Source organism: Protopterus annectens, chromosome 15.part0 (assembly GCF_019279795.1).
Source record: "Protopterus annectens isolate FY-2018-M chromosome 15.part0, PAN1.0, whole genome shotgun sequence".
NCBI classification, from domain to species: Eukaryota; Metazoa; Chordata; order Ceratodontiformes; family Protopteridae; genus Protopterus; species Protopterus annectens.
This window is the reverse complement of record NC_056749.1, coordinates 269,724,842-269,740,488: the sequence shown is the minus strand read 5'-3', so window position 1 is coordinate 269,740,488 and position 15,647 is coordinate 269,724,842. Positions and strand designations below refer to the sequence as shown.

At 46.2% G+C, this 15,647-nt stretch overlaps 1 protein-coding gene across 2 annotated transcripts in view; it reads right to left on the bottom strand.

Annotated features, from left to right (window-relative positions):
- PRPS1 (phosphoribosyl pyrophosphate synthetase 1) overlaps positions 1–15,647 on the bottom strand; it is a 444,571-nt gene that overhangs the window by 268,219 nt on the left and 160,705 nt on the right. For both annotated transcript variants that reach the window (XM_044057029.1, XM_044057030.1), the window contains exon 3: positions 4,422–4,520. In XM_044057029.1, the coding sequence (XP_043912964.1) occupies positions 4,422–4,520 (99 nt within the window). The remainder of the gene's footprint in view (positions 1–4,421; positions 4,521–15,647) is intronic.

Here is a 15,647-nt window from a genome sequence, read left to right as displayed (position 1 = left end):
AGGTCTCATGCTTGGTTAGGAGCTCTTCTGGGTGGCCTTATATTGTTAGCCCCTCTTAGGAAACGTTTGATCAGAGGGTGTGAGAATAGAGGTGGCTCGTTGCTGTAATAAGCATAGATGGCAGAGGCATGAATTTTAACAGAAGAGAAGAATGGGGCCCCTGTATAGTAGGTCTGCCAAGTAATCCAGGATGACAGGTAGGGAGGGCTGTGCTGTTTCAGCTCCTTTAGCCTGGATCCAGGTGCAAAACTTTTTCCACTTGTCAGCATAGGGTTTTCTAGTGCTGGGGCATCTGGCCTCGCGCATAACATCCAGGACATGTTTGCTTAGGCTGGCAGCTGGAGGAGAGGTTAGGGAATAAGCCAGGCTGCCAGATTCAGGGTCTGCAATTGTGGATGTATGAATTCTCCATTCTTCTGGGTAGGGAGTGTTGGGATTTGAAGGTAGGTGCCAGGGTGGCAGGCTGCGCACAGCAGTGGGTACTAGTGCTGCCGTAGCCAGTCTGGGGCAGTCAAGATTGCCCTTTGTTTTTCCTCCCTTATTTTGAGCAGTACCCTTGAAATTAGTGGTAGAGGGAGAAATGCATAGACAGAGAGGTTTACCCGTTTAAGGATAGAGCATCCACCTTCCAGGCCTTGCTGTGAGGTTCCCTGGTGCAGGATTTGCTGAGATTGCGATTGTTGTGGAAGGCAAAGAGGTCCACCTTCTGGGTGCTCCATTTCTGGGTTACAAGGTTGAAGGTTTGGTGGTCTAGCTGCCACTCATGTGGGTCTAGCAGGTTTCTGCTCAAGTTGTTTGCAGAAGGTTTAGGGGGCCTGGCAGCAAATGTGTTTGCAGGTGAATTTGCATGGCTGAGCAGTGTGCCAAAGGGTCATGGCGAGCCTGCAGAGAGGATAAGTGTGAGTTCCTCCCTGCTTGTTGATATACCAACATCACTGTGGTGTTGTCTGATTTGATCAATAGCAGCCGAGGGGAGAGTAGGGATCTGAAAGTTGTCAGAACATGCTGAACATCTTGCATCCCTTTTTGATTGATGTGCAGATGTATTTGATTTGGGCTCCAATGGCCCTGAGTGCACCTGCTGTCCAGGTGTGCACCCCAGGCATAATCTCAAGAGTCTGTGGAGAGGGTCTGGGCGGCGTGGGGTTGTGAGAAGGGAAGAATTGTTGGTTGCATGCTGCTGTCCACCAAAGAAATCTTTCCTAAGACAGGGTATCATAAGCATGACAGTTTCTAGGTCTTGAGAGTGTTGACACCAAAGGCTTTTTAGGTACCACTGTAGTTTACTCATATGCAGTCTGGCATATGGAATGAGTAAAATGCAGGAGGCCATGAACCCTAGAACCTGCAGGATTTTCCTTGCAGGTAACTGGGTTCTGGTGACTATTTGCAAGTAGCCCGTCAGGTAGGCTTGTTTTTCTGGAGTAAGGAATGCCATCTGGGATGCTGCGTCCAGGCTTGCTCCCAGGAATACCATTTTTCGAGTGGGGACTAGTTTTGATTTCCTTTCGTTTATAGTACACCCCAGGGAGGTCAGTAGGTCCTTTACAAAGGTCAGGTGCTGCAACAGCTTTTCCTGTCTGCCTGAATCAGGCAGTCATCTAAGTAGGGATAAATTAATTTTTCATCGTATGCAAAAAGCAATGGCTGGAGCCAGGCATTTTGTGAAAACTCTGGGAGCAGTGGATAAGCCAAAGGGAAGCGCAGAGAACTGAAAGGGCATAGATCCTGCCCTGAAACAGATATTTCCTGCAAGATTCCCTGACTGGGATGTGTAGGTAGGCCTTTTTTTTATGTCTAGGTGGCTAACCAAGCATCCTTGGAAAGCATAGGAAGAAGCTGCTGGAGGGTGAGCATTTTGAATTTTGTTATCACTAGGAAGAGGTTTAGAATTTATAGATCAAGGATTGGGCACCAGGCAGGAAAAGGCTGTATTGCCCTCATGGAGAGCAGGGAATGGACTTGTTTTTTGGCCTCTTCCCACTGGTTTGGAAGAAGATCTGAGAACCCTTTTGGGGTTGGCAGAGTGTGGAAATAAAATCTGTATCCCTGGGACACTATGTTGAGGACACATCAGTCGTTGGTAATAGAGGCTCAGTTGTTTGCATGGGATGAGAGTTTTCCTCCTAGGGGTACAAGTAGGTGGGCGAGTTAAGGGGTGGAGGTGTAAAGTAATTGTGAGTTCTTTCCATAAGTGGGTGGCTTAGCACTCCCTGTTTTTAAAGTAGAAGAACTCCATTGCTTAGATCTCTGCATTCCTTGCGACTGCTGTCGGGTGGGGGGGGGGGGGTCTGCTTGCCTTAGGTCGTGGCTGAGCTGGCCTGGAGGGGGCCAGAAAGGACCAGTGCTTAAGAGGGGCAATGCCTACTGAACTTCAGAGGCTGGACCTGCAAAGTCTGTCTGCATAGATTTAGCTTTTTCTTCCATTTTCCAATAGTTTTGATTTGACATGGTCTGGCAAGGTCTGTTCCTTAAGCCAAGCATGCCTTCTAAGTACAGAACCAGTAACTGCTGCCCTGAAACATGTTTCTAGGGTATCAAAGCCACATTGCAAGGTGTGTTTAGTAACTTGGCTTGCAGAATGCATAAGCTCTTTTAATTCTTTATTTTCTGCACAAGCAGGAAGGGTAGACATTTTTTGTTTGAGGAGTTCCATGGTATGTTGGTATTTCAGCATGTAGAACTGACAATTTAGTGCTCCAATGGCATGAGTTGCAGAGGTGTACACTTTTTTTACCACATCTGTCTAAAGCTAGGGAATCCCTGTCCGAAGGGGAGGGATTTTTAGCTGTGGTTGGTTAAATTCCTTTAGGTCCTTGGGAGACTACCTCTGAGTCAGCAGTAGGATTTTTGAAAAGGAATTTGAGAAAGTCAGGGACACTAATACCAGTCAGGTTTCCTGAGAGCAGAAGAAAGTGTGAGGAGTCAAACTGGATTCCATAAAGACATCATCCACAACATCCAAGACAGGAGGAACGGCTAAAGGTCTGTGCTGTGGTAAGTCTAAGAATTCCCAGAGTCTCTTTTTGGACAGAGGATAGTCCTGACATTCCGATTTGAAATGCTCCCTTAACGTATGTAGGGTTTCACCAAATGAAAGATCCTCTGGAGGAGAGGCAGAAGGAATGGATTCCTCTGCATCTGAATCCTCATAAGCAGATAGGGATTGCATGTCTTCATATTCAGAAACCTCAGAGTCAGACTGCTGGTCAGATAAAACTGCTGGGGACAAGTCTTTCTTTTGGAAGGGGTAGGCTGGCTTCCCCTAATAAGCAAAAGGTATTTTGCCATTTTAAGCATTTAAGATTGAGGCATGGAAGCAGATGCCTGCGCTTGGGTCGTTGGTTTTTTGTAGGCGTAGTTCGTACCCAGGGACTTTGAAGCTCTGTAGTTTCAGAAATAACTGAAGACACAAAAGAAGTTGGTTTGTGTCGCTATTGGTAGTGAGAAGAACTTCCTTGGAAGCCGGTGCCTGCTCAGCAGCTCCAGACCCATCCAAGGTAGAGACATCCGCAGGATCCCTAGTCAAAGAAGAGTCTTGCGGCATACCAGACTCCAAACGGGTCTTGGTAGTGGCCTGCGAATCCACAGAAGCGGGCATCAGGGGCTTGCGAAAGCACCTCACTGAGGACCAAAGAACTACTAGCTTAATGGAAGCGTCATCGGCAGTTTTGGACCTGTGCGATCGGTCTTTACCCTTACGTTTTTTCAGAAGATCAGCAGTTGGATAGCTTATCAAAGCCATGTCAGAATATGGGGACAGAGAGTGAAAATATTTAGCTACAATAAGGGTCCGACGACATAGTTCTGGCATTGAACAAAGCACAAAAGTGACAGCGAGGTATGTCGTGGTCTGGGACTAAACAGGTGACAGCAAGAACGTAAGTCTCGGTGTGGTATTTGCTTTCAACAGGAGAAATAATTGTTAACTTTTTCTGACATCGGTCAGAGCAAGAAAAAAGGATCCCCAATGGGGTACTTAGCTTTAGAAGACTTCACCTTCAAATTCGGAAACAAAACTCTGGTAGCGGCCAACCGGCACTCGTGCAAACTGCTTCTGCTTCGGGCTCCAAGAAAGACTGATGTAATGGAGTTGGCTGCCTGATTTTATACCACCGACGACCTGACATCAGTCCTGGAGTAACAGTAACAGACGCAGAAATACTAAGCCTCTGGTATTCGGGCCGACTGAGTGCTACCTCTGGCAGGATAACCCAACGAAGAACATCTGCCAAGTATGCCACCATGCCTGTAAAATTAGGCTTCAAATGCAATGCAAATTCAAAGTCCCCCTGCAGATACTCTTTCTTGCACGTTTGCAACCTGCAAGGCACCAGTGCTTAGACTTATGGAGCACTCAACAACCCCCTCATTTTGACTAAACTACAAGGGAAAAAAAAAAAACTGCACCTCTTCCTTACCTGGATCTGGGAAGCATGCAAGTCCATTGTAATGATATGGTCTGCTCCAGCAACAGACAGCATATTTGCAACCAACTTGGCTGAAATGGGAGCTCTGCTCTGAAAATCAAAGTACTTATTATTAGTATTACAAAATAACCAAACAGTTACATTACACACATCTACTTTACACCCAGATGCAAAAAACATTAAATACTACATAAAAGTATGCCAAGGTATACCACTTCTGAATACTGGTCCTAAACCATGGCTGAAAGAGTCTGTCAACTGGCCCACATAGCTGGTGATTCACACGTAAAATAAATCCTACTAAAAAAAATGATGTACTCACCATAATGTTCTATGATTGTTGTCCAGTACCTCGCATTCAGTCTTGCTGGTTGGGTTCGGAGCCGAAACTCTGCTTAGACTCGGCCTATACTAAAGCCCGAGAGCTTGTACTGGCTCGAGGCGGAGTTCAATCACAAGGTGCTTAGCAGCTGTTCCCCAAATCTCGTTTGAGGAAAAAAGGTTCCTATGATATATTCAATATCCAAAAGGATAATATCTGAAACAGATTGTCATACAAACAAGAAAGGGCAAGAAGGGAATCAGACCTTATCTGCCAATTTCTGAGAAATTTCCTCTAGATCCTCCAGAAGGTGGATGGCTGGGAGGGACGCAAGACTGAAGGCGAGATACTGGAGAATAAACATGGAATGTTACAGTGAGTACATAACTTCTTTATGTTATGTTGTCCCATCTCTCCTTCATTCTTGCTGGTTGGGACAGAGTCCCCAGCACCTTCTTCTTGGGTGACTCAAAGGAATAAACTCTTCAGGACAGTGGGACCAAAGGATGCCCTGTGTCGGGAGGCCACATCTACTTTGTAATGAGCAATAAAGGTATGAGGGTTAACTCATGTAGCAGCAGCACAAATTGATACCAATGGAAGTATGGATTGAAAAGCAATGGAGGTAGATACCACTCTAGTTGAATGCCCTTTGGATTTTCCCTGGTGGTTCATTATTGTGGGAATCATAGACATGTGATTGTCTCAGTAAGCCATTTGGACAAGGAAACTTTTGAGACTGCCAAACTTTTTTATTTTCTGAACAGGAGACAAACAATTGGTCTGACTTTCTGAATTCTTTGGTCCTATGCAAGTAGAAACGCAACTGTCTATGCACATCCAGTCGGTGGAGTTTATACTCTGCCTTGTTGCCATAGTCAGGAAAAAACACTGGTAATTCTATTTTGGTTTAAATTTGCTTCTGAACAAATTTTCGGCAAGAAGGAAGGATTTGTTCCAAGAGAAACTATCTTTGTAGAAGATCAAATAAGGTGGACAGATAGACAAGGCTTGCAACTCTGATACTCTCCTGGCTAAAGTAATTGCTGTCAGGAAGAGTGCTTTCCAAGATAAAAATGTTAATGAACAAGACGCTGGTTCGAAAGGATGCAGGATCAAAGATAATACTAGATTGAGGTCCCAAGGAGGAGGAGGTTCTCTGAAGGGCGGTCTTGACAGAAAGGTATCCCTAAGGAAGGCTTTGCATAGTCTATGGGGCATTAGACTAGATCCAGATTCTCCTACATGATAATTAGATACATCAGCTAATTGAAATCGAACAGTGGCTGCCACTGCTCATTGATTAAAGGTTTCTGTTAGAAATTCCAGAATTGCAGGTATAGATGCTGTAAAGGGATCTACATGTCTTTTGTTAGCCCAAGAGAACCTCTTCCATTTGCTTGCATAAAGTTTCCTAGTAGTCTGCTTGTGCAAGGAGACTAGAATGTGACGAACTGCAGGGGACAATTCCGGAAGCCTGGCTAAGATCGGAAGTGTAGCAGCCAAGCAAGCTGTCAGCTTGAGGGTGTGGAGGACAGGATGGAGCATTCCTGACTGGTGTGTCAGAAGATCCGGCACTGGGTCCAGGATACATGGGTCCTCCTGAAGGTAGGGTCAAAGAAAAGGGAACCAAATCTGACAAAGCCAGTATGGCACAATGAGAATTAACCAATGACTCAACAACTTTGCTTTCTGGATAACCTTTGGAATCAAGGGAAATGGGAGAAAGGCATAAAGAAGACCCAGGGGCCAATCGTGAACCAGTACATCCCTTGGAGACAGACTCTCCCGGAGGGGAGATTAGGGCAAAGTAGTTGCTGCATTTGGTACTGAAGGGAGTGGCAAAAAGGTCACAACACTGGCCACATTTGCGAAAAATTTGATTTGCAACTTCCTGATTGAGGGACCACTCGTGAGGCATGAGAATCGCTCTGCTTAGCCTGTCTGCTATAACACTGGATTTCCTTGGGATATGCGTTGCTGTCAAAAAGCACTGAAAAGATATCGCCCATTGCCACACTCTCTGGGCCTCTCGACATAGGGGGTAGGATCTGGTTCCCCCGTTTGATGTACCATACCACCGACACTGTTTGTCTGAATTGCAATAGTCCCCTGGGAAGACAGTCCCGAAATGCTTGCAATGCCAGAAGCACCGCCCTCATCTCTAGGACATTGATATGCAAATGGTACTAGTGATCTTTCCAAACCCTTTGGACAGTCTGTCCCAGATAATGCCTCCCCACCCTATCTGGGACGTGTCTGTGGTTACTGTAGCAATAGGTTGGGCAAGTACAAACGGTCTGCCCATTGCTACCGGAGTGGACAGAACCCACCAAAGTAGGTCCTTCTTGCAGGAGTGTGTTATGAGGATTTCGTGAGACATGCGTAACTCCTGCATGGACCACTGGGCGAAAAGTAGCCACTGCAATATTCTCATGTGAAGTTGTGCCATGGGAAGTAGTGTTATCGTCGCTGCCACAGAGCCTAGGTCTTAGCAAAAATTTTGCCTGTACTCTGTTCTTTGAGTAAGATGAATCACTTGACTGCGTAACTTCTGGATCCTTTCTTGAGGTAGCTTTGCCAACATGTAGTCTGTATTTAAATCTGCACCCATGATTGTAATATGCTGTGATGGCAACAAAGCAGATTTTTCTGCATTTACAGTAATGCCTAGTTTTGAGAAGAGATGGATGGTGTAGTCTCTTGCTTTGATCAGTAGCTGCTTGGTGGTGGCATTAAGAACCAGTCGTCCAAGTATGGAAATATCTGGAATCCCTGACGCCTCAGATGAGCTGTGACTACTGCCATGCATTTGGTAAACACTTTGGGGGCTTTGGTGAGACCAAAGGGCAGAGCTCTGAACTGGTAATGGACTGGCTCCCAGCCGGAAGCATAGAAAATCTTCTTGCGCGCCTGTCCATCTTTATGTGGTAGTACGCATCCTGAAGATCTAATGAGCACATCAACCTGTCTTTTCCCAGAAACGGGAGTATAGACTGCAGTGTTAACATCCGGAACTTGACTTTTTCACCGACTTGTTTAGTCTGCCGAGATCCAATATGGGTCTCCAGTCCCCTGTCTTTTTTGGAACTAAAAAGAAGCTGGAGTAAATTCCGGATCCTAGTTGGTCTGCGGGGACTTCTTGGACGACTCTTTCTAGCAATGTTTGGATTGCTACTGTTGCTTAATCCCTTTGATCGGGTGGAATGTCAGGAATAAAACTTTGGCAGATGAGGTGGACATTGAAAGGGAATATTGTATCCTCTGGATATAATGGACTGTACCCAATTTGTCTTGAGTCAAATGTAGCCAGGCTTCTGGGTACAGCGAAATCCACCCCCCCCCCACTGCCTCTAGAGGTAGGTAGGCAGGCCTCCTTTCAGGAGGGCTGGAAGGACCTACCAGAGAATACTTCTCTGTAGCCCTGGTTATGCAGACACCCCCTCTGTCGCATTGACTGCATCTTCTGTTATTTCCCCCTCTGCCCCTGGGGGAAGGATCACCACGAATGTCAGATAAGGCTCCTTTGGACTTGCAGAACCACATTTTTCTGCTCTTTTGACCTTTAGGATAATGTCTGGTAGGGGTGGAAAAACCAGACTCCCAACAGCAGACAGAGTCTTACCTTCTTGTTTGCTCCTGGTGAGAGTTTTTCACTTTCGGCCCAAACAATGACGAGCCATCAAAGAGAGTGGAAGAACGAAAGGCTTCGGCAAACTCACAAAGGCGCATCCAGGAATGTCTACGAAGAGCTATTCCTGTGCCAGCTGCCCTGCTTGCTCCATCAGCTGCCCCAAGATATGAGGCGCATGGAAGAGTTAGATATGGAGGTTAAGGTTGCAAGCTGGGAATTAACCTTATCCGACAAGTCCTGGGCTGTAGCACCTTGAAGGCATCTCCTAGCTCTTTTAGGAGATCCCTCTGAAGTTGCGTGAAATGCAATAAATAATTCAGCAACTAAGGTAAAGGCTGCTGAGGAGAACACACGGTTCCCGTTATCTGTCCATCGTACGAGAATCCTTATTCGGTGGATGAACAGATACAGAAGTTTCAGCTAACTCCTTTTTTGTGGCCATTGCCACCACCATTGCATCTACGGGAACCCTTTTTGTTAAATACTGCCTATCTTCTGAACTTATTAGGCCTCAGCGGAACGGGGTCCACTGAGTCCGGAGAATCCCACACCTTTCGACTCACCAAACCCAGAAGTGGGTCGAAAGGTAGAGACACTCAAAAGGTGGAGGGGCGAGAGCCAAATGCTTCCAGGTATACAGACATCTTCAGAAGGGGAAAGGGACTTTCACAGCCACCCCTCTGCTTAAGGCTCTCCATGATGTCTGAAAAAGGAGATGTCCTCAGAGGGTGACCGTGGGGACCCTTCTGAATCCTCCAAGTCGGTATCAGAAGTAACAGACTCAGGGGAGTCCATGTGCTTCCTCTTACACAGTCTCTTCCGAGAGACCTCCTCGCGGAGATGCTCCGGGGAGGTATCGGAAGAGGAGGATCCACTAATTGTGAATTCCTGGGGCACTGGCTCTACTTTGTGGGTGATGGAGAGGAAATAAAGAGGTGGACACTGGTCCCTTAGGGGGAAGAGAGACTGGAGTCGAAGGTGTATCAAACTCATTTGAGAGCACACTCCGCATCACCTCGAAGGCACCATGGTCCTGGGCAGAGAGAGACTCCGGCACCAAGGAGGGTGGCTCCGAGGCAGATGTGGGAGCCAAACTCACCTGAGCAGAGGCGCCAAGTGGGAGAGCCAGTTCCAACAAGGGTCCGACTCTACTCCCCCCCCCCCCCCCGAGCACACCACGGATTGTCGGCCCTCTGGTCCCTCGATGGACAAAATAGAGGAAACCGGAGCAGAGATATCAGTAGTGATTACTGGCTCCGGCAGTTCCAGCACAATTACTTCCATACTCGGACTCCAAACACGTTAGAGTTGGAGGAGGAATCAGGGTAGTTGAGGGCACAGTTGTCTGCTCCAAGATCCAATGGGCTGGGCTCGAGAGAATTTCTGCTAGGGCTCTGGTCCGAAGCAACCTCTTCACTACCCGTTCCACATCATCCTATAGCCTGGAGGATCTAGAGGAATGACTGGAAGACTTGTGGCTACCTGCCACCTACTGTAGCAAAGGAGATACTGGCACCGAGCGAACAGGCTCAACGGACGGTGATCAGCTCCTTTTCCAGCTCCACAACGGTTCCAATGAAACAGATGGAACAGAGAGAGAAAAAGAAGTTATATACTCACCATAACGTTCCATGTGAGTTGTTCCATCTCACCTTCATTCTTCACTGATAAGTTTGGAACCGATCCTTTGCTCTGACACAGCCGTTTAGCAAAGCTCAAAGATTACCAGTAGCTCAAGAACAAGCTCCTTATCCCATGATGTATTGCTGGAATTACCTCAGATCTTGTTTGCTGCATGTACCATATCCTAGTAAGAGGACTAATCTCCCCAGACTGGAAGAAACATTGAAGAACCAGGATGAAACGAGTCTCCAGGTCAACCGTCAGCCAGGTGGGGGAAGGAGGGAGGGATGCGAGAATGAAGGCAAGATGGAAAGTACAGTTGTGTACACTTACCATAAATGTAGACGTTAAGAATGTATTCACTGTTGCAGTCATTACATTTGGGTTATCCTGCTGGCAAGTTGCCCTCAGTCGGCCCGAATTCCAAAGTCTTGCGTCCTGCGTCGGTTGCTGTCGCCTCTTCCCTGACGTCAGGTCATCAGGGGTATAAAAGATGCAGCCAAAGCCATTTAGTTTGTCTTGCCCCAGATGTCAGGTGCCCCCAAAAAGGTAGGCTAGAATTATGCAAGTAAAACATACATACACCAAAATAAGCTTTATCTTCATCTATAAGCAAATACACCACCTAGGCTGTATAGATTAGAGAAGTAAAGATAAATTCCAGCAAAAATTAGGGGGATGGCAGGAGGGTAACCTGAACTGCAACAGTGAATACACGCTAACATCTACATTTATGGTAAATGTACACAACTGTACTATGTTCTTTGTGTTTCACTGTTGCAGTCATTACATTTGGGTTGAGTCTCAAAGCTATGGTTGGGGGGCTGGAGCTAAACAGCATTAGGAATGGCTATGAGGCTCTGCAGAACTGCAGTGGCAAAGCCTGCCCTGGATTTAGAGTAAAGAGGCAGATTGTAATGTTTTGTAAAGGTATGCACTGAACTCCAATAGGAGCCTCCAAAATGTCTTTGGTTGGTACTCGCCTGAGAAAGGCTGCAGAAGTGGCTGCAGCTCTGGTTGAATGTGGCCTAATGCCCTTAAGCAGTGGTCGGCCATACTGTGAGTAGCAGAAACGAATGCAGTGACCTATCCACTTTGAAATAGTCTGCTTGGAGATGGCCTTTCCTTGTGATGCTGTGGCATATGCCACTAGTAATTGCTCTGTCTTTCTGAAAACTTTGGACGTACACAGACAACGTACATTCTACTTGGACAAAACTAAAGAATGCAGAATCCCCCCCCCCCCCTGTTCTGTGGGTTTGGATAAAAGGTTGGCAAATGAATTGCTTGGTTAAGGGCAATACTGGATACCACCTTTGGCATAAATGTAGGGTTTGTTCTTAGAGAGACCCTGTCTGGATAGAAAATGATAAAAGGTTCCACAGCCATGAGAGCCTGTAGCTCTGAAACTCGTCTTGCAGAAGTTATTGCCAGGAGCAGAGCTGTTTTCCAAGATAAGAACTTTATGACCGCAGTAGCAGCTGGTTCAAAAGGAGGTAAGGTTGTTTTTCCAAGACATAGTTGAGGTCCCATGCAGTTACTGGCGTTCTCCTTGGAGGCCTTAAGTTTTTGGCTCCTCTGAGGTACTGCCTTAATAAAAGGCTGAGAAAAAAGTGGTGGCTCTGTACTGTAAAATAAGCCGAAATGGCAGAGGCATGGATTTTAATTGATGAAAAAGATAGGCCTTTGTCCAGCATCTCAGTTAAATATTGCAAAATCGGAGGAATATTTGGGACAGCTGTATCAGTACCTTGAGCTCGATTCCAAGCCTAAAATCTCTTCCATTTGCCAGCATAGGATTTTCTAGTACTAGGCCTTCTGACTTCTAAAATGACATCCATCACAGCTTTACTGAGAGGTGTGGTTTGTATGGCTACATTATCCGCCATGCTGCCAGGTTTAGGATCCTGAGTTGGCTGTGCAGAATCTGATTGTTTTGCTGGGACAGTGGATGAGGTATTTGAGGTAAGGTTCAGGCTAGGCATTGGGACAAGTTTCTTAAGATCGGATACCAGTACTGGTGTGGCCAAGTCTGGGGCAATCAGAATCATTTTTGGTTTCTCCTGCCTGACCTTTAGGAGTACCTTGGAGAGAAGAGGCAGTGGAGGAAAGACATATACCGATTAGGTTTGTCCAGTTGAAAGATAAGGGGTCCACTTTCCAAGCTCGTCTGTGATAAGTCCTTGTGCAGAATCTTTTTAGTTGATTGTTTTGAGGAGAGACAAATAGATCTATGTCCGGGCGTCCCCATTTCATTATCATGCTGAAGACTTGTGGATCCAGGTGCCACTCGTGGGGATCCATGAGGTTTCTGCTTAGTCTGCCAGAGTATTTTCCTTTCCTGGCAGGAATTGTGCATGCAGATGAACTTGGTAAGTCAATGCTGTGTCCCATAAAGCCATGGCTAGTCTGCACACGGGGTAAGAATGAGTGCCCCCTTGCTTGTTTATGTACCACATTACCGTTGCGTTGTCTATCAGTAGTTGTCCCAGATGAAGTAGGTCCTTGAAGGCTGTCGGGGCATTTTGAACAGCTAGCATCTCTTTCTGATTGATATGTAGATGCTTTTGGTTTGTGGACCAGGTGCCCTGAATGCCTCTTCCTGCCATGTGTGCCCCCCAGGCATAATCTGATGCATCAGTCGTTAGGCTCTGCCTGGCTGGGGGTAGTGAGAATGGCTGTCCCTTGTTTTGGTGACAAGCCTTTGCCCACAATCCAAATTCCTGTTGCAGGCAGGGAATTAGAGTAATCATTGTTTACAGGCTGTGGCAATGTTGTGATCAGACACTTTTAAGGCACCATTGAATTTTCCTCATATGCAGTCTTGCATATGGAATTAGTAAGATGCAAGATGCCATGAAGCCCAAAGCCTGCAAAACTTTTCTTGCAGATAACTGGGCCTTTGTTGCCATTTCCTTGAAATAGGTAGTCAGTTGCCTTTGTTTGTCTGGAGTGAGAAGCCATCTGGGCAGTTGTATTTAAACTTGCAGCCAGGAATATTATCTCTTGAGAGGGTACTAGTTTTGATTTATTTTTGTTGACTGTGTACGCTAGACTTGTTAAGAGTCATCACAAAAGTTGTAGTAGAATGTCCTTGTTCTCTGCTTGCATGAGGCAGTCGTCCAAGTAAGGATATATTTGTATTCCTCTTTGTCTGCAGTAAGCAATTACTGGTGCCAGGCACTTTGTGAAGACCTTGGGCGCAGTAGATAAGCCAAAGGGCAGTGCAGAGAATTGGTAAGGCTTTGAGCCAGCCTTGAATCTGAGGTATCTTCTGCATGATTGCTTGATTGGGACATGCAGGTATGCCTCTTTTAGGCCTAAAGTCACGAGCCAAGCCTTGCTGACCAGCATGGGCAGAAGCTGCTGTAAGGTCAGCATCTTGAATTTTGGTATATTCAGGAAAGTGTTTAGAATAGATATGTCCAGTATTGGTCTCCATGCTTTGTCCTTTCTGGGTACCAAGAACAGTCAAGTAAAATCCTTGTCTCTGCTCTTGCTGTGGTACTTGAATAGCCCTCATGTCCATGAGAGCTGCAACTTGTTTTTGAGCCTCTGCCAATTGATTTTTTGGCAGGTCTGGCCAACCGTTTGCCCTTGGCAGGGTATGGAAATGAAACTTGTAGCCTTGCGACACTGTCTAGAACCCATTTGTCCTGGGTTATAATGTGCCAATTTTGAGAAAAAAATGCTAGTTTTCCCCCTAAGGGTGCTGCCAGAAGCCAAGTGCTTGGCGCGGGCAGGGGGGAGTCATTGGGACCGTTTCCTGTACGATTGTGATTTGTCCTCTCCACCTTTGGAGGTAGAAGCATTCCACTGCTTAGACCTGTAGGATCCTGGGGTCTGATCTGCCTCTAGGGCGTCTGGATTTGCCCCTTTGAGGTCTGTGAGACTGGAAAGGATCAATTCTTTGTAGGCCAGTGTCTGCTAAATCTAGGTAGCTGTACCAGTAAGAAATCCTTGACCGTTTGCATAGATTTAGCTTTGTCCTCTATTTTCTTTAACACCTCTTCTGCCTTAACACCAAACAAGGTATCATGTTGTAAAGGAGCATCTAATAATTTTGCTTTAACATGGTCAGGCAGATTTTGTTCCTTTAACCAAGCATGCCTCCTAAAGACAGAACCCGTAACAGCGGCCCTGCAGGAGGCCTCCAGAGAATCAAACCCACATTGCAAAGTATGCTTTCCAACTTGTTCAGCTGCATGCAGTAAATCCTGCATTTTTGTTTTCTGCACATTCAAAATTTATTATCATTTTCTGTTTAAGCAATGTCATGATATATTGCTGATATTTGAGCATATGAAACTGGCAATTTAAAGCCCTTATAGCCAAAGTAGTAGGTGTGTAAATCTTTTTTCCCCCCATCTATCCAGAGCCCTGGAATCCTTGTCAGACGGGGTAGGATTTCTTGCAGTAGAAGCCTTGACCCCCTTTTGGACCATGAGAAATAGTTTCTGGGCCTGCAGAAGGGTTTTTGAAAAGAAATTTATGAGAGAGTCAGGGACCCTGTAGTATCTGTCCGGCTTAACAGGAGCTGGAGGTAAAGAGTCAGGGGTCAGACTAGACTTCGAGAACACATCTACAATGTCCAACACAGGTGGGATAGCTAGAGGCCTGTATTGAGGTAGTAACAGGAAATCTCTGAGTCTTTTCTTAGATTCTGAAAAGTCTTGGTGCTCCCAGTGAAAGTGCTCCCTCATGGTATGCAAGGTTTCCCCAAAAGAGTAGTCCTCAGGAGGAGAAGCTGAAGGAATAGATTCTTCAGCATCAGAATTCCTCATAGGGGGGGGGGGGGACATTCCTGATCAGAAGAAATGGAAACCTGATCTGAAGATATATACTCTGTCTCTTGCCTGGGCCTCTTATCAGGAGGGGATGGGAACCCCTGATCAAGGTAATTAAGTCTTCGGCTGTGTTGAGCATCTGTTTTTTGGGCATGGAGGCCTGTCCTTGTGACTGGTGAACTTGTTTCTTTGCCTTTAAAAGGTGACAGTCTTTGAAGTAGGTTTTATATATAAATGTTTAGGTCTGAATACACCCTCAGAAGCTGATGCCTGCTCAGTGGCTCCAGACCCATCTGAGGGAATAGTTTCCGAGGCTCTAATACCTTGAGTTTCCAGCGGCCTGGCCAGCTCCACGTGGGAGTCGGTAGCAGCTTGCGACTCTAAAGTAGCAGGAGTCAGGGGCTGAGAAAGCGCCTCACTGACAACTGGTGAACCAGCCACTTGCTTAGGAGAAGCTTCATCGGTTTTGGATCTCGGTTGCCTGCTCTTTTCTTTGCGTTTTTTTTTATGAACTTCGGTAGTCTGATGGCAATCCGACGACATCGTATAGTTAAATCTTCACCCAAAATAGCTTAATGCAAAATCGTCCCAACGCTCAATAGTGCGTTGGTTAAATCTAGCACAAAACAGACAACTAGCAACGTCGTGGTCAGGGCCTAGGCAAGGAATACAGTAAGAATGAAAGTCCTTATGAGGCATTTGCTTCCCACAATATATACAATTATTAACTTTTTCTGACATCGGTCTGGAGAAAGAAAAAAGTTTCCTCAATGGGGTACTTAGCTTTTAATGAAGAACACGAAAATCTCAGGAGTTGGCCGACCGGCACTTGCGAACTGCTTTAGCTTCGG